The sequence below is a fragment of the Anolis carolinensis genome, chromosome 4, assembly GCF_035594765.1.
Source record: "Anolis carolinensis isolate JA03-04 chromosome 4, rAnoCar3.1.pri, whole genome shotgun sequence".
Taxonomy (NCBI): Eukaryota; Metazoa; Chordata; class Lepidosauria; order Squamata; family Dactyloidae; genus Anolis; species Anolis carolinensis.
In genome coordinates, this window is record NC_085844.1 from 186,402,267 (window position 1) to 186,428,159 (window position 25,893).

The window sequence follows — 25,893 nt, forward strand, 5'->3', positions numbered from 1 at the left end:
CTTGAAGTGAGAAGGAGAGGTGCACTACAAAAATGGCCAGTAGGCTAAATACAGCCTGTAACTGGTTTGTTGACCACTCCTTTTATGGAAGTGGTTTAAAAAAGTATTTTACCAGTTCATGAAAAATATATATCCCAAAAATTAACAGCATAATAATTGTATGAAACTCTTAGGTACAGTTTCTAGCGCTTATGCTCCTTCTGATTGTTCAGTCTAGAGAGGAACCTTGAGGGCAGCAAGTAGATGCAGAATGCTAGATGACATGGGAGATTATCTCCATGCCATAAAACTGTTATTTGCGGCTTTCAAAAAAAGGGTGAGTTTCTGCTTTGCTCTTCTACAGAGTAGCCTAGTTGCTTTCTCCATTGCATGGAGACATTTCTGCAAGTTATGAAACAAGGTAAAGGTTGTAGATTTCCTGACCCCTCTGAAAATCAACATTTCTGCAGAGTCAATAACTGCACAGTTGTGTTAACCATTCTAGGGCTCAAAATGTCAAAACAGACTTGTCCACCAAATAGAGCAGAAATGGCTCACCTGCTCCGGTTGTGGTAATCACCTTGGCCTTGCTGCGGGCCCCATCCCCTTTCGTAGTATAGGCGGCAATGCTGACAGAATAGGTTGTTTCAGGTGAAAGGCCTCCTATGACAGTTTCCTGTGAGAAAATTACATACCCTTTTAGGTTTTTATGTATTTATAAGCACAAAGAAGGGTGAAGTATCCAAATACTTAAGTCTTTCAGATATTTATGACTTATTTATGTAGCTTCAAAATATCCAAGAAATTAATTTGATGTCCACTTTAACACATTCCTTTTGCAGTAATAGTAACCAATTTATTTATGAATTTTAACATGTTTTATTTGTGCATTTTAGCATGATTTTTGTCCACAAAAGCCCATGCTAAAACATGTTAATCTTAAAAGTATTGTAAGATGCTCCTGAAACAGGCTAACACTGCTATCGGTTTGAAACTTGTCATAACATTGTTATTAGCCAAAGTATTCCATAAGGTCTTATTTCTTGGAGGTAAATTAACAAACCATCTAGACATCAGCCAACATTCTGAAAGAGCAACAGAGATCTAGCAAAATATTCTACGCAAGCAAAAAATAATGGACAGCAAATACTAGTTTTTCCTCCTTAATGGTGTGATCCTCCTGACTATGAAGGATAAAAACGTCAACATTTGATTGTCAAACTGGTACAACTGATTACCCATTCACAGAAGCGAAACTATGATATAAACCAGAACTGTGAAGAAATAGGTACAGTAATTGATAACGTTTTCTTCCTTGAGTTGTTGGAGTTTTCCTTAGTTGTCATAGAATTCTGAACATTTTTTCATTGTTTTCATTTGCAATCCCAAATTAACAAAGTAGGTGATCAAACACAAATGAAAATAACACCAAAATCAGAGTATAAATTAGACCTCCTTTCCCCCCAGAGTTTGCGAGAGTGAGTAAAATCAATCAATGGCAATGAATTGATATGAAGCAAGATACCCAAACATACAACTCACTAGGTTACAAACACCTGTAAAAGAGATACTCATCACCACAGTCCACACAAGAGAAATTCACAGCTAGGAAAAGAGCATGCCATCGGAATGAAGCAAGGAAGAAGGAAGAAAGAAAAAAGAAGGAAGGACAGAAAGAAAGAAAGAAAACCTGGGAAAAGGGGAGATGATATAACAGACATAGGGCTGTCGCTGCAAATACCTTTTAACAAAGTCCATCTGTCTGTTAAGGACTGGAGGCCACAACAAGGTATATAATTGAATCTTTTTCTCTCTAAAGGTAATTTTCAAGCTTGTTTTTTCCAAATTTATATTTCCAAATTGCTTCAAAATTGAATCTTAACTGTTTAAATGTGATTGTTGTATTATTTGAGCCTCTGTTTCAACTAAAGGTCACAGATGAGAGAGCAGGGTATTTTTCATGACTGGGATCAATGAGGTTTAAAGATTATAGATCTGACTTTGCCATGTAACAAGCTGGGCCAACGGCTGTAGAGAGCAGACTGATCTCTCCACATCTGCCTGAAATTGCATCGCAACAAGCTGGAAATAAAGATTATGGAAAATGTCAATTGCTTTTCTGCATTTAGCAGCAATCTAAATGCCAATTTGCTCAGGATTTGCGGCTGGTGGAAGCTCCACAGAGCAACTCCCAGAACAATCTGAGGATTGACAGGAATGTTTTGACAGCACTATGCGCACAGATTTCAAAAGATGATTCTCAGACCCTTCTGATCCAAGCGAACACACTCACAAATTGTACTTACGTGGTCAGCAGAGTCCTTAAACCTCAGCTGATGGGGAAAGGAAGGAGGAGAGAAAATGGAGACAGAATAAGGGAATGACGACAACAAAGCTTGGATTATCATACACACACAAAATTTGTCTCTAGCTCGATCCAAGTGTATGTATGGCTTTCTTCTGTAAGCAGCTCTAGAAAAGTCACACAAAATACCACACCTAGTTACCAAGCTTTCTTTCTTCTTTGGTTTTCCCAAAACTCTGCAGAGCATTGAAGGCTATGAAGTTATGCAAACATAGGAGTAAACATTGCTCAGGGTATCGGCTATACTCAATGAATTCCCTAGGCTGGTTCTGGAGGCCAGCTTCAGAAAGGGTGTATTGCTGTTGTTGGCAATACATGGATTTATTTATCGTGTCAGAAGCAAACCAAGGGTACAAGTTGTAAAGTATTTGAGAACATGAAGTTAAAAAAACTTGGCATTATGCTAAATGCCCTTTGACCAGTAGCTGGCCACTTGGGAGTGCTTCTGGTGTTGCTGTAAGAAGATCCTCCATTGTGCATGTGACAGGGCCCGGGCTGCATTGTAATAGGTGGTCTGTGGTTTGCTCTTCTCCACACTCACATGTTATGGACTCTACTTTGTAGCCCCATTTCTTAAGGTTGGTTCTGCATCTCGTGGTGCCACACATAGATGAACACAAACCAGAAGATTCTTATTTGAGCATAATAATCTACACTGCTGTTTTAGAAAACCAATATGATCTTAGTGGAAAGAAAACTTAGGACCATTATATTCTGTAGCTGGGCACAAAATGAAGCAGAAGAAATGGCTGGCGTAAACTTCAGGATGATCATATTGTCCACCCCTGTTGTTGAATTCCCAAGCAGAATTCCCAGACTGAATTCTCTGGTTAATACATGTAAGAGCTTCAATTATGACAAGATAAACTTCCTTGGGAACCAGCCAGAGAAACAGCTTGCTCATCACTGTAATAAATTTCCACGTCTGTCGCATCAGCTGAGTTTCAGAAATTTCTGCTAAGAGTGCATTCACCTAAAATAATGCTATAAAGCAAGCAGATTTCTGGCACTCAACATTTACTCATCTCTTAGCTTTCCAAAGAAACATGCCGACATTCGAACAGAAGGAGAACAGTATTCACATTGATCCCACCCTAGCAAACTAATGGACTCATGTAGCTGAACTATCTGACTCTTGTTTTGGTGTTACTTGCTCAGTAGTAAATGAAGATCTGCCAATGATACAGATGGTTTTCCAACTAGCAAAACTCAAGGCCAAGCTCTCAAAATCATGTGAGGACCAGGGATACAGGACTATCTGCCAGTAGGAAGGACTAATGTAGACTGCATTCGTGTGGGTGTGTTAGGGGGAAAGAAACAAAGCTGACAAGAGAGTATGTTTACCCACATATGGCATTAAGCTGGTTTCTGAACATCTTATATTTCAGAAAAGACTTTTATCATGCAATCTCATCCTGTGTCATTTAGGGAATATATAATATGTGTTTGTCCAAATGATATTGCCCTGCATTTTATTGGTAGTCCCAACTAGAGTAATTCTATTGAAGCGATTGGGCTTCTATAAGTATTGATTCACAGTATTGGGCCTATTATATGTAGGACTACCAAAAGAACACATGCCACTGCCTTCAACTTTTAGTTATCATGTGTTTCCCGAATCTGTCTTTTTTAATTTCAAAAAGGAACCATTGTTGTGCAATGCCTTCTGAATGGTAGCATTAAGATTCTGTATTCTGAAAGCATCCCTTGGATGCAGACCTGCTTTGTAAGTCATTGATTCCTTCTGCTATGCCCATCTCAGCAAAACATGCTTCTTGTTATCCATCTTAATTCCTAACAGTAGTTATTGTTTAAAATGTGCACTGCAATGGATTTAGTTAACTTTTTTTTTTAATTACAAAATTGACAAAAAATTCTACCCAATAACTATGGGAAAAGGAGAAGAGAGCATGGGAATTTAATAAACCAAGGGGGAATTAGGGCATGTATTTTATTTCAAACCACAGTTTTGGGTATTAGATCAGTACAGAAGTCATGCAGAATGAGGCACTAGGAACTTCTAAACATCTCAAGCTTTTATTCTTTTTTGTTTTGTTCTATAAAAACAATTTTTTGTTCCTATGACTTAGAAGACAGACTTGAAATATGATGGCAAAGTACAGAAAACAGAAAGGAAGGGTGATTCAGATTTCAGGGGTCAGGACACTCAGCCTAAAAAGGATTTTGATGTTCTTAACAAAAACAGATTCATGCACAGCAGTGTGATCTTTGTTTGATTTGTCCAAGAAATAAAAGTTACAGCATCTAGCTTTAACTTTGCAAAATTGAGATTGGGGACAACATTTTTAAAGTTATGCTTGCATGCTGGTAGCTGCTGTGAAATTGAATAGCACAGGACCCCGTCCCATGTGGCAACATTTTTTTATGAAATTGCTCTACACCTGATTGTGGTTACTTTAATCATGGAACTACAAAACTTCTCCTAGAATATGATTTATACTGACATGCTCAAAATTGCAGTAAATTTATATATGAGGAGTTGCTTTATTCATGAAGATTCGTGAATGGAAGTGTGCTCATGCCAATATAACTATTTCTCCTCAAATTGTTTTTTTTTTTGGGGGGGGGGTGCGCGAGTTGTATTATAGAATGGAACAGACTAATCACAGCCCTGCTGGGTGTTTTGTTAGACCACAACTCCCTTCAGGCTTAAGTCTGGACTGAGGAATGCTAAGAGTTGCAATTCAATGGTATCTGGAGAGAAATATTTTGCTTAGCTCAATATAGGAGGCTATTCATTACACTCCACACAATGGCATCTCTAGTTCTCAGGGAAGGCAATGGTAAGAGAAGTGGGACTGCAGATGCAATTCAGAGATGTCAACAGAAGCCCTATTTTGCTCCATGCCCAGACTGTCTCTGCCTGAAACATCTCAGAAGGAATACAAAAAACAAACTTCCCACCATTCTGGCTACCTAATTTAATTTAAAACTGCTATCTGCATTTTTATGCAAGCCACCATGATAGCAGTACCCATGAGACAGAAAGACATATAGGGTGTCCACATCCATTTGCCCTGTGTTTCAACTTATTATCTATAGCACAGACCATGGTTCTACCTCCTGAACCTGATGCAGACGATCATCAACTCTGATGTATCCCACTTTGTGATATGTGTTTTACAGACAGAGGGACAAAACAATTCCACCAAGCATTTCATTCTATTACCCATCTGAAACAACTACCTGGAATTGTTCTTATAAACTATGTCAAGAGCAATTTCAAGAGAGGCCAGGGTAGCCTCACATCCTATAACACCAGCATTCAGAGTTATGATAGCATATAAACATGGCCCTTTGCACAAGAACTGGGTGGTACATCTTGTTGATTTTCTTCTCTTAGTCTAAAGTCTCACCTTGGTCTTGACTAGTTTTGTCTCAATCCCTTAGATGTGACTAATATGCCAGGGAAGCAGAATTGTGTCACTTACCGTTGATTGGTAAGTTTGGAGATTCTCATGAATGGATAAGGTGGTAGAATATGTTATTAATATTAGTCATAAATATTTATGTGATATATTTTTAAGTGCTCAAACAACTTTGCACATATTATCTCAGTTACTTACTTAGGGGATCCCTCGTAGTTCGAGGATGATGGTCCTCCGTCTTTGCTATCTTGGGGATAGATCCGTAGATGGCTGAAGACTTAGAAGACACCTGTGCGTGATTTTTTTTTTTTAATGTGTGGAGATCGGTGCACGGCCAGTCAACACACAGTCTTCACAGAATGAGGTCCCAGCAGTAGTGTGGTTAACACAACGAGAATGGCTTCTCAGTCTGTTGCAGCCTTCTTCTGCCTTCACAGCCATTGTAACATGTATCATGTTATCCTCCGCCTGCTCCGCCATTGAGGTCTTTGGGTCTTCAGATTGTTCTTCGGATCCTCCCCTGTGGCCACTTCTGGGAATGCATGACTTCAGTGGTTGTGACCACATGTTCATCAGAACACGCAAGCCCCCTCACCACGGCAAGGTGACAATCCCCTCGATAGATTATCTCAGTAATCTTGACTAAGTAAGATAGTATTTTAGCTGTGTCTCTTAGTTGGGATGGAAGCAATGATTTCATAATAATGTTTCTGACTAATATTTTGCACCAGAGTAGTGGTGCTCTCAGGACAAATTTTATGTAACCACCTCCCACTAACTCAGATGCATTCTCTCTCATTTGAAAATGGGGCTACATAACACATGAGAATTGATGCCATTTCTTCACCAGTACTATTTATCTACCCCACTGGGACTCTGTGGTGGAAATCTGAACATCTTAAGTATTCCCCTTAAAATGTTATGAAAGAAAAACATAGCCCAAGCTAGAGATTTAGGGTATATCTACATTGTGACAGTAATGTAGTTTGACACCACTTTAACTGCCATAGCTCAATGCTATGGAATCCTGGGAACTGAAGTTTGCTGAGGCACCAAAACACTTTGACAGAGAAGTCTAAAGACCTTGGTGTTTCAAAACAATGGATCTGATTTGAAATCACTATATCTCTGCAACCATGAATCGCCCATGAAAGAAACTCTTACCACTTGAAAAGGTGGAGCATAGAGTTTCAAATGATTATCACTAGATATCTTTCCCAGCACACAAACAGGCCCTAGACTCAGTCATTTGCAAGATGGCAACGTTGTAACAGAAGGTGTTTATGTTCTGTGATTCAGCAAGACTCTCTCAATCTGTCCGTACAACAGGTGGAAGGCATTTATAAAATGATTAATATAACTTGATAAGTCATTAAACCATTTGTAACTTTTTGTGTAATTGTAATATGTTGGGATCATGAAATATGCTGCTTTGAAATTGGGTCTATCATTTTGAAACATCCCATATAACTCCCATGATTCCGTAACATTGAGCCATGACAGTTCCAGTGGTGTCAAACTGTATTCATTCTACAGTGTACATGCACCCATACAATTAAGTCAACACTTGAGTCTTTCATCTTTTGACCTGTGTCTGAACGAAATGAAAAGACAGAAATCCAGAGAACTATTTAAAAAAAAATCTGCAGCAAAGTTACTGGCACATACACACAAATGTAGAAATAAGCCTATTGTGTGAATGAGTACACTGTGTTCCACAATTAAAAAAATAACACAATAACAAAATTATTTATTGAAGAAATGAGGCCGAATTATGTGAAGGTCAGCATATACAGTGAGCCAATTTAATCTTGAATAGGTATTTTTAAAAAGGGGCTGTAATTGAAGAACTCAGCACACTAAAGCCTCTTCTCAGATCAGAAAAACCTCTACTGTACTTAGATCGTTCTGAAATCTGTTCCAGTTAAGTGTTTAAATTTATGAAACCATCACCTGCAGATAAAAAAATATTCCTCTGCTAAACCAGCCCAATTGCTTTTTAAGTATTTAGTGTGGCTGAGCAAGATGAATGGATTTCAGGAAGCCACTGGCCTTAATAAAAAAGATTCAGTCGAGGCCTCTGCTTTGGAGCAGTAGAACCGATGTAGACAGAACTTGTGCTGGCGGCTTGTATTTATGTTGGCTGCTACGGCTTTGTAACATTTCATTTTAGGTTTCATCATAGCTCTCTGTAGCCACTGCCTCTCTGATCATGTTTGCAGTTCGGGTGAGAGTGCTGTGAGAAGGTTTAGTGGGACTGCCTTTGCTCTGACAGTCCCCCCCCCCCCATCCAAATGGTTGCGGCTAGAAGCCCATATATGCCTGATGAAAACACAATCATTCTTCACTATGGCTGCCAGGCTGCAGTTTTTCATGTGAATCTCACTAATGAAACCCCATCCAGTGGTTACAAAATCTTCTTGCAAGAGGATAAATTGCCATGTAGGATTCCTTCCTATTCTTAGGGGTAACGAAGACTAGTTCCCAAGTAGCATTTCTGACCATAGTCTCTTTCACATTGACTATAATTATAGCTCTATGATCCTACTTTAACTGCCATGACAACATCTTCTGGTATGTTATCCTGGTGTTTGTAGCTTGGTGAGAAAATAGAGTTCTCTGGCTGAGAATTCAAAATATTCCTAAACTGCAAATACTAGGACTCCACAGGATAGTTAAAAGGGGAATCATAGCACTATAAGTTTGTAATGTGGGATGGTATCTTGCCTTATCACAAATTGCTGCCACTCAGGATTCTGAAATAGATCATCAATTATTTGAATCTCAGAACGTTTCCTACACTGCTATCTTACCTAGTTGAACAGGTCCCTTCTCCAAGTACAGAGTTGGATAAAGGTATGTGTTCAAATATGTTCTACATCAGTGCTTCTCAACCTGGGGTCCCCAGATGTTTTTGGTCTTCAACTCCCAGAAATCCTAACAGCTGGTAAACTGGCTGGGATTTCTGGGAGTTGTAAGCTAAAAACATCAGGAGACCTCAGGTTGAGAACCACTGCTCTACACTAAAAAGTATCACAATTCTATGTCACAGGAATTCAAATTCAGAATCCAGTTTACTGGTACACAAATGCATTTTTTATGATTGTTGAATATGGGCTATGAGAGATTGCAGTTTACATCAACTGTGAGTCAAAAGCACCATAGGCTAGGAAGTGCATATGGATTTAAAACTCAAATTATGTGCACTAGAAGCCAAATGAAGCTTTCTTCTGGATTCTGATTATTTGTAGATATTTTCCATAAACAACTGTGCTTTTTTCAAATTTATGATGGCTAGAAATTCCTTTTTCAATAAAAAGAAGGTTGGGACACTTAGGTTTCGAAGTTCCATTCCAGATTTTGCAATTTGTCAGCTCATGCATGGATATATACAAGCCGTATAACAGTTAATAAACTAGGATCTAATAACAATTGATTATTTTGCAGATCACAAACTGAATATAAACAAGGGCATTTAATTAAAAACCAGTTGCGCATTAATTTTTCATTTTGTATTTGCCAAGTATTCATATTATATTATATATAAAAATTTAGTTATCACTTGACATGGATACTCTGAAGGAAAAACAAAATTACTGTTCTTTTTTGCTAAATTGAACTTGATACTGAAAGGCTTTATCAAAACTGTTTAGGAAGAAGCTTCTCCCAATTCAGGAATTCTGGTTTACTGAAAAAAATGATTTATACAAGACATATATACTTCTTTCTGAACCGTAAGATAACCAATTAAGAATATTTATTCATAATGATTCTCTTAATTGAACATTGTTTCCATCAAACTCACATGTGTAAGTTTAACATGTGATTTGAAAGATGAGATATATAGCCTAAATCTACTTACTAGTACCAACCACAGTAGAGCCACCAATAAAAATCCCATTGATTTTATTGTCTCATGGGAACTAGTACCTGGATTTAGGGCAATTCAGAATAAACTGAGAAAGTTTATTTGTATGATCTGTGCTGTAAACTGTTTCTATGCCTATCTGAATGTTATCATTTCAATAAGGATAAAAGGCTGTGGTTGCAAATGAGACAGTTTGAGAAAGCTTAAACAGTAAGAAAATATTTTCTTAGACAACTTTTCTAACAATATGTGGTGGACAAAGACCAGATATAACCCTAGGATGAACTGAACTGACCTGGCCTAAGGCATGAGTTCTGCAAAGTATCTCAGGAGAGAAACGGGAACTGGATGATCAAATAGGAAACGACTGAAGCACAGCACTAGGAAGTAAATCAGACGGAAACAATGTCTGGACGAGGAGTTTGAAGGCAAGCAGGGGAGCAAGAATAGTCAAGTTGGTCTGCACCTGAATAATGCATTAGTCAGACTGAGGAATCAGGCAAGAGTTGGAAAATTTACAGGACAAGGTGGAGCACTATTGATAGCTTATTATTATGTAAAGCCTACTGAGTTGTTAATTGCTATGCCATGTATCCATCTGCAGTAATGCTGCTACCACACAGCAGAGGGAAAGTCAGTAACTTCCTCATCCTTAATTTGCTATAGTGGCACAGAGAGTCTCCTAAATATTGGGTTTGAAATCCCTGGCAGCCTATACCCAAAAGTTATGAAATTGAGTAATGCTGGAGAGACCATTAAATGACTTATTGAAATTGTTGGCACTGAAAAAGGAATTGGGAAGCAAATAAATATAAAAAGAAAAGGAGCGATTTATGGGGCCAGCTAATTAAGCACCCTTGTGTGAAAGGTGAACCCATTATCATGTGCCAGCGAGTATCAGCTTTGTGGATAACTCTAGCGAATCCTTTATGTTCTTCATAGGTATTTGAAGATTAAAATGTGCATATTGTTTAACTTTCTGGAAGCTGGCCACACATCCCACTACTCAGATTGAGTCCTCAAACATTACAGCTCCGTAAAAAATATCCATGTAATGCTGAAGAAGAGAGACCATGCTTACTAGAAAAGGCCAAGGTTCAAAACTTGAACAACATCTCAACAGGATGTGTAGCCTATGTAGATCAATGCCTTTGGATTTCTATGGCATTTCTTTAGGAACCTTAAAGTCACTGCATGAATGATTACTATACTCAAGGACTAGACAGGCACTGGTAATCTCTCTGCCCTCTGCTAGCTGCTAAAAAACAAAAACAAACTAAGAATAGGATACTTGGAGTTGGAAGCCCCAGCATAGGTCATCAGTGCCTGTTTCTGATTCCTTTTAAGGTAATACAACCAAGCAATCCCTTGAACAACGTTATATTTGCATGCTTTTATACAGACATGGGTTGACACCATCTTGCTGTCCATTTGTCAGCTAGAGGCAATGGTACAGGGGGGAAATGTACTTTAGTGTAAAGTGATCTATCGTTAGCTGGAAGCAATAGGAGGGTTACATGATACAGTTTTTAATTCTTCGTTGTACTCATCTAAACCCAGGAAGCATGAGGTTACATATACAGTAAGATGGTCCTTCTTACCTGCCTAATAATACTATAATAATCATATTTATTTATATCCTGCCCCATCTCCCCGAAAGGACTCGGGGCAGCTCACAACAAATATTCTTGAGCAATGGGTACTGTGATGATGGAGAGAAGTGGAACAGAAAGACAAAGAAAACAAACAGTAATATACACCAGTGAAGTGGAAAAACGTATTGCAAAAGGTCAAACGATTCTGCTTTACTGGCTTGAAGAACAGTTGCAATAAGACCAGGCAACAGACAACAAACACCCCTTTAGGCAATAAGGGATTGACTGATGGACCATCAGTCAATTATAAGGAACTTAGACACTTGTACCAGTTTAATTCACAGGTAGGCACCTACTCTTTGCTTGTGGCCTGTAGCTGCTCTTTGAACAGCTTACAAAGCCTCACTTGTTTCCAATCAGCCATTAACTGGGTACCAGTTACTGCTGGCGTTGCACTAGCAGTACTGACACACAGTACTGATTGAGACCAGTTGGGGTGGAAGAGGCTTTAATATCACAAACTTTAGCTTTGATCTTGATGCACTTAAGGTTTCTGTTTCCCTGCTACTAGTAGTAGGTGGGAAACAAGAATCGTGATCATGATTCCTGTGGTGGTTGGGGAAACATTAATGCACACATATCCTGCTCATGTAGCCAAGGGTGCTGTTTTCTTGCTTGCAATTCTAGTGGGCAAACTGTAGTCTCAGTGGGCAGAGAAGCGAGATTTATACAGGTTATGCATTCACACAGACACAATTTGTCTGTGTGAATGCAGCTCAGAATCTGATGCCCCATGCAGACATAGGGATTACAAGGTTGGCCTCTACATTTCTAACCTAAAAGGAAGGGAAGTTGTAGTCTGAGGATCATCACAAAAATGCACCTTACTTTAAGTAGTCTACTTCAACCAAATGTTAAAGTTGACTACTAAAAGTAAGGTGCAAATGTTGAAGTTACAAAAGTTGAAGTGGCTGGTAGTGTGGAATAAGGAACCAGACAAACTTGTTAATCTCAGAAACATAATATGATCAAATGGCTTTAAATGATATCTGGACCTATACTTCCCACACAGCACTTCAGGATCAAAATGTCCATTATAAAAGTATTTAGCACTGTAGCTATAGCAGAGTTTTGAAATTTTTGGATTACATCTCCCAGAACCGGCCATGCTGGATGAATGATTTTGAGATCTGCAGTGCTTTTTTAAAAAGCAACATTTCTAAGTTTTTGGTTATTGGAAGGAAATATAGAAGCAACACCGGAAGTGAGAAAATGCTTTATCATCATCAAGTTCATAGCAACAATGATGATGTGATTCAGGCAGTATATTTCTAGTCTAGTATATTTCTAGCCTTTGTCTCAAAAATTTCTTCCCTTGATTTCTTTACGATTAGTCTTTATTTTCCAAAGTATGAAGGGGGTGTTTTATTTTTTTGCTGTGCTTTGCTCCCTGCTGAGAAAGTGATAAATAATTCAAGTGTTGCATTCAAGAAGTAGATCGATTAATCGATGCAGCTCTCCAGTAATCCTATTGGGTGCCATTCAAGTGCTTTCTTTCACCACTGATCACCCCTATACTGCAACTATAGAAGCCCTAGGAACTGCACGTCTTTTGAGCATAAGCCTTCTTGCAAAGATGTCTTCTGTCTTAGCAAATGGAAAAATGGCAGCAGACAGCCTGAAAGTAATTCCTGGCCTGTTGCTTTCCTCTTCGTTCCTGTGACAGTTACAGGTACAGGGAAAACTATGATAAGTCAAGAGTACCCATGACTCCCAGTAAGATATTATGTAATGCTTCTCCTTGATATGCTGGATAACATAAGCTCAGTTGATCAGTTCACTCCAACCCAGCCGCTTCCATACTGCCTTCTCTCATAGAAAGTGTTTTTCAAGCCCTCTAATTTGGCAAATCACCCATCATGTTGCACAATACACAATCTTGTCAACACTTTCTGGGTAACATCATAAATTCCTTAGGGCATGATCACTTTGATTATTAGAAGGCAACAGTAAAAAGATCATTTAGTCCATCTCTAGTGTGTTTTGGCAGAAACAGCAACAATTGCTACAAGTGCACATTTGTCTTTGTCAAAGTCTTCTAGATAATGGGTGACAGCAATGATCCAAATTGCTATATTTTCAGCAGAAAAATCCTCCAGCAACCTTCTCTTTCAAGTAATCTCATCTGGTAATTCATTCGTTGGTACCTAAGAATATACATGTAGCCCCCAGTTACAAAGTGTTCTGTGCATTATTCTATTTGCTCATGGTTCCTCAACTTCTTTGTTTAAATGAAGGCTGAAGAAATTGTTCCTTCCCAATGTTGCTAAACTACAACTGTCATCATCCCCAACCAGTAGCTTATAGGAACAGGACTCCAATATCCTCTGGAAGGAACCTCTAATTTAGACTTTTAATTAGCTTTATAAAATGAGAAAGAGCATAACAGACAATCCTCAGTATGAGCCTGCAAATATATGCATTTATATCTTCATCCACAACAGGCTTTACCTGGGATTCTGCTACCACAACATCTTTAATGAGATGTGGTCCAACTGGCTCATTGTTCTCCATCTTCACATATGTGACTTGGTAGCCTCGGATTTGACCATGTTGCTTGTTGGAGATGGGTGATTTCCAGGAGACACGAATGGCTGTTGAGTTTGCTGATTCAACCTCCACTTTCCGTGGGGGAGCACCAGGCACTGAAATGCAGGCGGAGAAATCCAGTCAAGGACAAGCATCCTATTAAACAGAACCCTGTGTCACAAACTGATTCTTCATCTTAATTCTTATTCTCAAACTAATTTTCATAGAAAGATAACATTATTTGTATAAAAGGAGGAAGTACATGTGTACACATGGGTGCATAAAACAGGTGTGACACTTATATCCCTGGGACCAGTTCTCACAGTTTCATTTACTGACAAAATACACCTCCTCTAGGCATTAGCAGGGTTTTCTAAACAATTATAAGATAAGCTTCCAACAGATGTTGACAACAGTCATACTGAAGAACCTAGTGATGTTAGAGAGCGATCCTCTCTAGGCATTTTCTAGGTCCCCCAGAATGACTCTACTGTATGCTTCTGCTGAAAGTTTTGTGTTAAATAGGGTTTGCTATTACTGTATGGGGGAGCCCCGGTGGCAAAGTGTGTTAAAGTGTTGAGCTGCTGAACTTGCAGACCAAAAGGTCGCACGTTCAAATCCCGGGAGCGGAGTGAGCATCCGCTATTAGCTCCAGCTTCTGCCAACCTAGCAGTTCGAAAACATGCCAATGTGAGTAGATCAATAGGTACTGCTCCGGCAGGAAGGTAACAGCACTCCATGCAGTCATGCCGGCCACATGACCTTGGAGGTGTCTACGGATAACGCTGGCTCTTCGGCTTAGAAATGGGGATGAGCACCAACCCCCAGAGTCAGACATGACTGGACTTAACGTCAGGGGAAACCTTTACCTTTATTACTGTATACACTGTACTGAACTCATATAAGAAGATGCAAAGTAAGAAACTTACTTTAAATACTTTAAATCACTACAATACAGCCACATCAAAAATATCTGTCAATTAGATTTATATCCTGCTTTTCTCTCAGAATGGGAATTAGTTTATAATCTGATTGCTGTATGTTTGGATGCTCCTTTGACTAACACAAGAGGCTTGTAGGGAGGCAACATCTTTGGAGAACATGGTTCTTGACTGTGCATTCAGTTTGAAGTGTTCTTTTTTATAGTAAAGGTTTTTTAAAGACAGTTTTCTGAAAACTTTCAGTTTCTTTGCAAGAGGAAACATCCCCACAAATCAGTTTATACCTTGTCAAACATTTGGAAAAGTTACACATGTATTATTTTGTGTTCTTATACCGACTGTGACATGGCTTATGCATGTGAGGGGCAAAAAATGTTTTCTCTACAGAAAATACCTTTTCCATTCAGTTATTCAGTATTAGCTTCAAAGCACTGAGCAGCAACCTGGTACTGCAGGATATATCTATGGTGCACAAACAGCACACTGTGCCTGAGTTGCTATTGCAGTGTGAGGTTAATTAGGGACAGAGAACCGGGTGGAACCTGCAAGGATTGTTTTACACAGACACACGGCAGGCGGGCAGGCAGGCATTTGCTCAGCCTCAGGCAACTGGTTATTTTCCACAGATCTCACTCTTAATTGTGGATAATTGCTTGAAGAAGAGTGCAGAGGGGAAAGATACATACATTAGTCGGAGGAAGAGATAGGGCAAATGGGTAATTAGAAAAGGTTTGTGGGCCTTAATCTCATTTGTTGCACACTCTTGGAGATAGGGTGTCTTTGCTGATTGGCTGGTTTTTCATTCTTTCTCAAGAATAAATCAAAAGCAGAGTTGACAGCAATGAGGTAACCAGTTATCATCCTCCCTTCTCCCCAGCCTTAGATGTGGCTGCGACAATGCTTGTGACATTTCTGTCATGATAGTGTTATGATGAGGCTTACCTATAGCTAGTATTAGAAGGCAGAGCCTTGTGCTAGGAGCAGCTGCCTAGGGAACGGGTTCTCTTGAGTCATGAGAGGTCATCCCCATTATAGGGAAATATAGGGATAATATTCCAAGTTGCAAAAAATGATTCCCCCCTCTTATGCTTCTATTTATGAAAAAAATAACCAATGCATCAAAAGGTTCCAAAACCACTCATGACAGAGAGCTTAGCTGGGAAGACCAATAGTGCGGCCTTCAAACTAATGCAGAGAGCTTGCTGCGACATTTCTGGGCTAGCAGATTCCCTCCGGTTAAGGCCTTGCTAAATTAGAACTGATGCAAACAATTCAGGCAGCAGGACATACAGATGTGCCAGCGACCTCAGCAAGTAGTCAATGAAAATTGTGATACACCACTTCCAAGGACTGCAATGGTGCATTCTTCAGCTTTATCACCCATGCTGTAGTCTGCCTATCACTTTGAGAGCCGTTCCCTCCTCAAGTGCTATGTTCTCTTTGACTTCTGAGGCTAGGACACTGCCCAGAAAGTACCTTCTGTACCAGGAGTACTGGCACTTTTTTGAAGAAGAGGCTTAAAATGAGATGACATAATTGACAGGCTAGTTAATTTAATAGCATATTTTCCTTCAGAATGCCCATGATAAGAAAGGCATTTTGCCCACATGAAACAGAAGGAAAACAGATATGCAGAAGCAGCAGATGTTCTACTCACCAGGAACGGGAATTATAATTTCCTACCTATGAGCCTCATATGCAAGAGACCTTGTCTTTCTTTTTGATTGTATTAAAGAGCCCAAATAAATTCTAAAGTATATAAACAAAAAGCTGCCGTACATGTTTGTTAAAGTTGTGTGTTTATATGTGAGTGATTTGGAGGAATATCCCAGGTGAGCTGTTCTGAGAGCAGGAAGAAGAAATGTATCAGAACTGCAAATGCTATATCAGGAACAGAACCAAAATAGAGTCCGTGTTACCTTCAGTCATGATAAAGGAACCTACCATCTTCATCAGTGCGAACCCAGACAGGGATGCTCTCTGGCCCAGGACCCACATCTGTGTGAGCCCTCACCCACACTTTATACTCGGTCCATTTCTCCAGGTCGCTGATCTCCCAGCTGGAATGTTCATGTCCAATGCCCTCAACCACATGCTTGGTGTTGTCCTCTCCTTCCACGGCCTGGTATGCGATGGAATACTGTGTGATGACTCCATTGCGGCTCTGAGCCGGTGGTGGTACCCAACTTACCCGGATAGCAGTGGAGCTGGTGCTTACACATACGACCTCTTGGGGTGGGGCAGAAGGGGCTAGGGATAAATAAATGAAGGAAGTGGGGAGATGAAGGGAAATGGTTGGATGAAAAGCACAATCTACATGGAGATCTTACCCAGCCAACAGAATTGCTCCTGGCACTGACCAAATCTACTTGTCTTCCATTTGGGGAGATGTGGAATTAAGCCTCTGAGAAGGAGTTAATTTACTCAAAGAATCTACAACGACAGTAGCATTTAGCTTAGCATAGAGTGTCCCCAAGAGAAGAGAGAACTGGAAAGCCCAAGACCAAAAGAGATGGGATAGCAATAGGATAAGTAAAGAAAATAGTGTCAAAAAGGGACAAGAGAGCTGAAAATAATGGAAACAAAGACATTAGTACAAATACCGTTCTTTGCTTCTTGAATAATTCAGTGATGCCCTATTGGAGGAAGGCTTCAGAGTACAGTAAGGGCACAAACAACCAGCTCAGCACCTGTGACACTACTGAGTACTGTATAAAAGAAACAGACTCCTGAGGCAACAAAGAGAATGTATACAGAGGTAGGACAAGATTTACCAGGATGCTGATGCCATCAAATGATGATGAGAACTCATAAAGATAGTCCTCCAGCCCACCAACATGGATGGGGATGTGGGGAGGCAAGTCTGAATTTTATACTAGAAGAAGAAGAGATCTCCTGCTATAAGGAGTAATTGACACACAGGCAGTAAATGGCAAATGCACAGCACTTTTAGGAATTGTGGGAGATCTGAAAGTACATTTCTCAAAATGAGGGGCCTGGGCAACTCAATTAACTGATGGAGGTCTTTCTTTTTTTATTAGGAAGGGAAAGCCAGGCATAGCCTTCATATAGAAAATCCAAATTGGAAGGCAGGATAAGGTTGCGGGTTCATACTAAGTTGGGGTTTTCTTCCACAGTGCTCATTTAAGACACATGGGACTGCATTATTTTAACCTTATTTACCTTCACAGCAGAAGAAAACATTAGAGATGATAGAAGGGAAATATGTGCATGTAAAAAGGAATGTGTATGTGCATTTGTGTCTATAAATGTTTGTTATTCTAAGACTGCTATGATACATTTATCAGATAGTGGTTCATATCTGTTCAGTAAGTGTGCATTGCAATTTTGCAGCCTAGAGGAATGTCCAGTGTCTGGTCAGTTTCAGTGGCTGTGACCTGGTGATGCGAAGAGCCCATATCATAGTGGTTCTCAACCTGGGGTCCCCAGATGTTTCTGGCCTACAATTCCCAGAAATCCCAGCCAGTTTACCAACTGTTAGGCTTTCTGGGAGTTGAAGGCCAAAAACTTCTGGGGACCTCAGGTTGAGAACCACTGCCATATCGGCTCTTAAGATCCAGCAGATATGGACTGACTGGATGAGTTCAAAGGGTGGTAATTGCCTCACTACATCAGGAAGAGGTGCCCCCTACCTTAAAAGAGACTGCAGCACCCAGAGGTATGTGATAACTACTGCCCTATCAGATATTCTTGGAGGAACAAGATTAGACCAGCGTTAATTTCATTTCAGGCAGGTGTACAGTCTTGGTTGCTCTAACAATATATTCTGGGTGAAAGGCAGGGGGAATACTACCCTGTCAATCCTCCTGGATCTATCAACAGATACAGATTACTGGACTGGCTGTGGCAGATGTGTGTAGGAGGCTCTTTTTATACAGTTTTACAATGCTAAATGGCATTGAGAGTTTCCTGTTCAACTTAATGACCCTTCTGTTGTGAGGATGCCACAGGATACAATCTTGTCTCCCATGCTGTTCAACACCTATATGATACCATTGGGAAAGACAATTAAGAGTTTGGGGGGGGGTACTATCAGCTCTACTCCTTGTCATTAGAGTTGGCTGGGGCTGTGGAGGTGTTGGGATAGTGCCTGGATTTGCATAGGCTGGATGAAGGTGAATAAACTGAAGCAGAATCCCAATAAGACAGAGATTCTGTGGATTGGTGGTTCTCAACTTCAGGAATTAGGTGAGCTGCCTGTTTTGAACATGAACAAGACTTTATTACAGTCCATGACTAGCACAGAGATGGACACAAACACCCTGGGATGGGGAAACACAGTTCCCTGGAGAGGCAGTCATTAAAAGGTTTAGAAAACAGTTTTTTAAAAAAAGTGGGTTGCCTGTTTTGGATGACATTGCACTTACCTGAAGGAACAGATGTGCAGTCTGGGAGGACTCCTAAATCAATCTTTGCCACCCAAATAGAGTTGGTGGTTTAGAGTGCTTAAGGCCAGCTTCAATTATTCTGCCAGTTACAGTGGGCAGGGATAATTTAGTACCAGTAGTCAATGCATTGATAACTCCCCAATTAGACTACTGTGATACACTCATGCAATGTGAGGTTGCCTTTAAATATTATTTAGAAACTGTAGCTAATGCAAAATGCAACTGCTATACTGCTCATTGGAATTAGGAAAAGTGAGAAAAATTATAGTCGCTATCAAAAATAACAAAAGAGAAAAAGACATAAAATAGAAGGTGCAAGTCTATGCCTTTTTATTTATTATTTAGAACCAAGTATCTCCAGTAATCTTCCACTATACATTATAGATACTCACTGCTGAAATGCCTGAATTGGTCCAATTGATAATTGCCATAAAGAGTTCCTGCATCAAGTTATTTCAGAAAAACAAACCAAAATGATAAACTATAAACTGAAAAACTGAAACTCATTTGGTACAGGGCAGGATCTATAGGGATCGTTATAAAACATTTACCACACAGTTAACATTATGTTTATTCTCCCTTTTGAATATGTGTTACATGGGGACATTCTCTTGGAATTACGCCATACTTAATTACGCCATAGAAACACTCGTGGATTATGTGATTAATTGTGATTGTATTGTTTTAAATGTTTATAATTGTTTTAATTTATTTTATTATTCTATTTAAATGTTCATTTTAATTGTAAATTGTTTTTAAGGCATCAAACAGTTGGCTATGTGTAAAGCCACCTTGAATCCCCTTAGGGGTAGAGAAAGGCAGGGTAGAAATGTTGCAAATAAATAAATAAATAAATAAATAAATAAATAAATAAATAAATAAATCTTCCAGAAAGAAGAGGCAGATCCTAGGGAGCAGCCAACAAATCCACTGGAAAGGTGGGGAATATACCTTTTCAACCATTCAGCAGATGGCCTTTATTTTTATTTTTTAAGCCCAACATGTTTTGGCCTATAAATAACCCATATATTTTGGAGTTGTCCCACATTAGATACATTTTGGGAAGAATTACACAAGTAAATTTAATTTTGGAAAGTTTCTTGAAAACTTTAGAAATGGTAAATGGAAGCAAATATTTTCACAACCTTTTGATAGCTAAATTATTTATATTTCTTTACTGGAAATACGACTTTTCTCTACTTGTTATGTTGATTGTAAGATAGAAGAGCTAATAATCCTGGCAACATCTGACAGAATGATAAAGATAAATTGACAAATGGACAAACATTTGAATATTTCATCAGCTTTCATAGAAAACTATTTTTCCTCATTTTGTGTTTTGATTGTCCTGCTTTTGTTAAACTGGAACATTATTATAGATAACTTGGGAAAACATTTTTAAAAAGCAAAAAAAAAAGTGCAAGACTTAGGTGTTGGTCAAAATACTGGGATTCTGAAATTACTGTTATATTGAGAGTTTGACAATTTTTAATCTCTGAGTAAACCGAAAGAATAGGGTAGTTCTTTTTTAATAAATACTTTTTGGATTTTTTTCATGTCAAGAGCTTCTTGAGAATATGGATATTTCTATCCTTTTGTCTAAAAGAGAGAGACCAACAATAAATATACAACTAAAAGACAAATAGTGTAACACTCAGTTTAAAGTAATGCAGATCCCGCAAATTTCACACTTTGCTTCTAATTTGCTGAACGGATGAGATGGCTGGAGATAAATTCACTTTTCTTGAATTACAGGTAACACTTAGAAGTTTTCATATCAGATATCTATCAAATACTGACTGAGACTTCTCTAAGTGCTTCTCTAAGATATCCTGGCAAAGGATAAAGTGCAGAAAAAAGAGGGAGAATGGGAGGTAATACGGTGAAAGAAGCCTCTGTGACTAGTGACTGCTAAGAGTAGAGGCAATGTCATCTAAGTAATCCATCAGTAGTACCTGACTGTTGTTGAGCTATCATGCATCAAGCCACCAGAAGTGGAAACCTTTTGGAACACACACAAACTGGCACTAGACACCAATGAAGAGTAAATATATAGAAATCACTAACAACCAAAATATTAGAGCCCACAGTGCCTTGGGTTGCTTAGACTGCTGAATGTTCTTAACAGGAAACTTTTGTTCCAAGATTTAAGGATCTATGTGGGTATGGCTGCTGGAGAAACAATATGAAGGGGTGGAAACAGCATGAGGTGCTGTCATTAGATCAAATGCACCATGTCCACTTTGCTAGAGAAATTTTAAATGCAGATATCTGCAATGCTGTCTAGAAAACGCTTTATTTTTGTGTAAATAAAAAACCAGAGAGAGCTCTTTATAGCCACACAGTCAATTCTGAAATATGAAATACCTCAAAATCTGAATTCTCTATATGGATGGCTGAGATAATGAAACCTTTGTGTCTGATGCCTCAAGGTACACTGTTTCATTCACAAAAGTATTTAAAATATTGTATAAAATTATGTTCAGGCCAGATTTATACATGTATATGAAATATACTGTAAACGAATTTTGCTTCATTTGGGTCCCATTTTCAAGATAACTCATTATGTATGTATATGCAAATGTATTATTCCAAAATCCAAAAATATCTGATATCCAAAACATTTCTGGGCCCAAGCATTTCAGATTAGAGGTACGCAACCTGTACTATTTGAAGGTTTTGATGTGCATCTTTACATTGTTAAATGCTACATCCATAGATCTTGTCCTCTGCTCAGATAATTTTTGTATGGTGCTGATGTAAGGTGGTTTTGACTTGTGAGGTTTTCTATTTGTTGCGATATCCTTCAGTTCTTTTGCTCTACATGAAATAGTTTTAAAATAATGAGAAAGACTAACAAACAACATTGCTAAGGAAGATAAGAGAGTTAGACAGTAAAGAAAGGAGTGGAAGAGGAAGCCAGAGGTAAAAGAGGTCACTCTAGACCATGAAAGAGACATGGACTGCTACAAATTGATAATGAATTTGCATTAAAGTTTAATAAGAAGGGAATTTAAAGTAATCCCTTCCTTCAGTTACTCTTTAACATAATTTTTGGAAACAAGGCCTCATTAAGACAGATTTGTTACTTAATCATTGTTTGACAAACCTCCTATGAAGTGGAAGAAGAATTATTAGAATATGTAATTAATGGAGCAACAAGTGATAGGTGGGCCTTTCTCATGCTTGCTGATGGCTAGGTAAGAGTCACACTTGCACAATTCCAACATACTAGCTTCTGTTTAACATCAGAAGGGTTCAAAATAAAATCTAGCAAAACAAGCACAATACATAAGGAAAGTACAGGAATCAGGAGTAAACACCAACATGCATGTGCACACACACAATCCACATATTTTGAATATGGACACTATAGCACAAATATTCTGAGAGGCAGCATGAATAAATTTGATATGTTTAGGTAATGGCTCAGATGGATGTGAAAGGGCCTGTAGTTCATGCCCACATGAAAAGCTGATTGCATGATGAGCACCTTGGCTCCCATAACCTGATTCTGATATTTGGTAGGAATGGCAGCACTATAGCAAGTTTGATTCATTAGTCAGAATATTTAGTAGTAAGATCAAGAGATCCCACACCTGTCTTTACAAATATTTCTAGAGACAGTCTTCTTAAACAGAAAAACCCAGCTTTCGTCTTTCATCTGAGCTTGAAATCCCACTTTTCTAAAATTGTGCCTTAACTGGAGATGCTGAATTCTTTCTTCTTTAGCTATTTTTGTCTTGAAACCCTTTCTCTAAAATTGTACCTTAACTGGAGGTGCTGAATCCTTGCTTTTTAAGCTATTTTGGTTTTGAAACATCTTCCACCCTCTACTTTTATCCTGCCACCATGTGTTTACACTGAATATTTTGACCTTGGGGCTCCATGGGATGGGTGAAGCAGCTAGTAGGGGAATAGTAAAGCATTCTCATCTCCTGGTTTTTTTTTCCATGGCAAAGCATACCTCCTTTAGGGAGATATATCATATAGGAAAGGCCATTTAGTTAATGTTTCTCATGGCTGCAATGTAATATGTAGCATAGCCCAATACTTGCAGTCACCTTCTCTATTACTACACACCATACACACTATGGAGGGACAGGGCTAAACCCTGGAAGTAGATTCTGCTGTTATTTCCAATCAGTGATCAGATATATGATACATACCCTGAATAGAACTGAACTAAGATTAGCAGGCACAGATTTAAGGTGTGGTTTGAAAGCAGGGCAGTTGTTGGATGGCACTGAGTTGACGTGCATGCACTGGGAAACTGTTCTGTGGACCTAAGGTGTGATATGTAGGCAGGAATGCTGTTGCACATAGGCTTACATCTGAGTAGTCATGCTAAGCACTCTGTTTTGTGGGGGAAGTCTCCAAATTGATAAGAATTGTATATGGTCCTATTCACTTTGTATTGGCCCCAACCCTGCTCACTCCTAGAATTCAGTCTCCAAGATGCTATTCAAATTGGAATTTTACCTCCACTCATGGTTAGGATTCTAGACAGGATGAAGCCATGGCATCTCTCTGACATGAAGCACTACATCAAAAAATGGAATCAGGGTGGTTCTCAGAGAATGCTCTGCTTCTGCCCTGAGATGCCATGACAGCATGCCACTATGATGACTTGACAGTGTACTAAATCAGCATATGGACATATGATAACCTTAGGTATTTCATTCTCTTTAAACCAATCTGGGAAGGCAAGAAAATCAAACAAGAATAGGAAGAAATGCTTTTAAAGAATTCACCTTGAGGGATATAATTCCTTTGACATTCCAAAATTTCTTAGGATTCTCACTTTAAACCAGATTTGCTAAAACAGAATAGTTCTGAGACTTGGCTTCTGACTTAATGTTTGTGTTAGATTAATATCTGCTATGAAAGCTTCTTCTTATAGAGCAGATGTCAAAGAAAGGGAAAATAAATTGTTTAACTCCATTCACATTTCCATCTCCTGAGATGTAAAGTCTTTCCTTTAACAAAGAGGTGTTAATACCTTTACAGTCTAAAGTGCTACAATCTGATACTAGGGTGTAAGTGTTCCAATTCCCAAAGATAACTGTGTGCATGTGTGTAGAAGGCCACTTTGCCTCTGCCGCTAAGCTTGACCTTTAGTGGTCCTGAAGCAGTAATGCCAGTTACTTTGAGTTTGCTGAGGGAAAGAGAAAATTTGTTTACAATGTGATGGGAATTACTGGAAGGACGTTTGGAGGCTACAAAATGGTGAGGAACAGGGGTGTCCATAGGTTGTACGCCCCAGTGGTAGTAGTAGATTTGATTCAGGAATGGTGAAAACAACTTATGTTAGGATTAACTAACCTTATTCCTAGGTAATTTTCTGCTTGTACAAGCTCCTAATATTATCAAGTTACAAAGAGCTATCATGCCTAAGCCAAAGCTTGGAGATCTCTGCTTTGCCATAGATATTTGTGCTACAGTAGAGCTCCGCTTATCTGACTTCTGCTTATCCGACACTCCGTATTATCCGACGGCGAATGTCCTCCCTTGCTTGCTCTCTCTCACTCACTCACCCCACTGGGTCCTGGTGCTGCCGAAACCCAGCCGGGTGAGTGAATGAGGGACGGAGGGCAGGCGAGCGAAGGAGGGCAGCAAAGGCCCTCCCTCACTCACTCACTCCTTCACCAGGCTGGGTCCTGGTGCTTCCGGGACACAGCCTGGTAAAGGAGCTGAGGGACGGAGGGTGGGCGAGTGAAGAAGGGCAGCAAAGGCCCTTCCTTCCTTGCTCACTTGCTCACTCACCCCGCCAGGTCCTGGTGCTGCCGTCGGCACTGCTGGGACCCGGCCTGGTAAGTGAGCGAGGGAGAGTGGGCGAGTGAGCACCCACCCTGTTATCTGTCAGTTTCGCTTATCTGTCATTCTGCCTGCCAGTTTATGATGGATAAGCGAGATTCTACTGCATTTTGTTAGCCTTATGTTTTAGGGAAGTACTTACTTGCTGCCTATCAATACACATGGAATTAAACAGTGGCTAACAGAACAATTACCAGCCTCCACATTCAGTGGAGAATCCAATGTCAAATATTTATAATGCCTCTATCTGAGCATTGTTGCATATCTTTCGTCCTATCCATCCTGCTGGCACTAAGATCCCATTAGCTGAAGTGCAAGTTAAACAGGGCTGTTGGAGTACTTGTGATTGATATGCTAATGAAAGGAAGAAAGGTCATTCCAATCATGAGTGGAGCAGTTCTCCCTCCCTGTTTCAGCCCTGCTACCCTCTGGCTCCACACAGAGAGGAACTGCTGTTGCCTCCATAGCTGCTTGCCCCACAGTCAATGAGATCCTTGACAGATGGCACAAACAGGAATGTCTCTCTTCCTCCCTTGAATGCTTTTTGCATAAAATCAACTCCCCAAAATCGTTAGTGAAAACAAGCTTATCTCGGAGCTTTAATCTGTTTATGTGCAACACTTTGTGCTGTCAATAAGGGTGCACTGGTTTTCACCTCCACATAGGCTGTGAAGAAAATGGAAGCAATCTAGTTTGGGTCACTTCTTTATCTGGCCTTCTGACTAACCCCACAGTAGACTAATGCTGTTTTCTTCGAGCCTTCAAAACCTAGAGGCAAAAGCCACACAAGCAGTCTCCTTACATTTTTCACTCCACAAAAGTCAGGCAACCACATGATCCACACTACATCACATTTCTCAGCATAAATTCCCCAAAGAAGTTTCATCGACTTATGAACATCATTCCCCGCACTCCCAAATCCTTTTAGGTTTGCAATGTCT

The 25,893-nt window shown here is 39.5% G+C and overlaps 1 protein-coding gene across 17 annotated transcripts in view; it reads right to left on the bottom strand.

Moving 5' to 3' along the window:
- ptprf (protein tyrosine phosphatase receptor type F) overlaps window positions 1-25,893 on the bottom strand; it is a 654,269-nt gene that overhangs the window by 68,072 nt on the left and 560,304 nt on the right. For 7 of the 17 annotated variants that reach the window (XM_062979663.1, XM_062979673.1, XM_062979678.1 and 4 more), the window contains 4 exons: window positions 16,671-16,976; window positions 13,708-13,901; window positions 2,286-2,312; window positions 538-655 (listed from right to left, as the gene is read on the bottom strand). In XM_062979663.1, the coding sequence (XP_062835733.1) occupies window positions 538-655; window positions 2,286-2,312; window positions 13,708-13,901; window positions 16,671-16,976 (645 nt within the window). The remainder of the gene's footprint in view (window positions 1-537; window positions 656-2,285; window positions 2,313-13,707; window positions 13,902-16,670; window positions 16,977-25,893) is intronic. The other 10 variants (XM_062979676.1, XM_008109477.3, XM_062979677.1 and 7 more) reach the window with 3 other exon arrangements.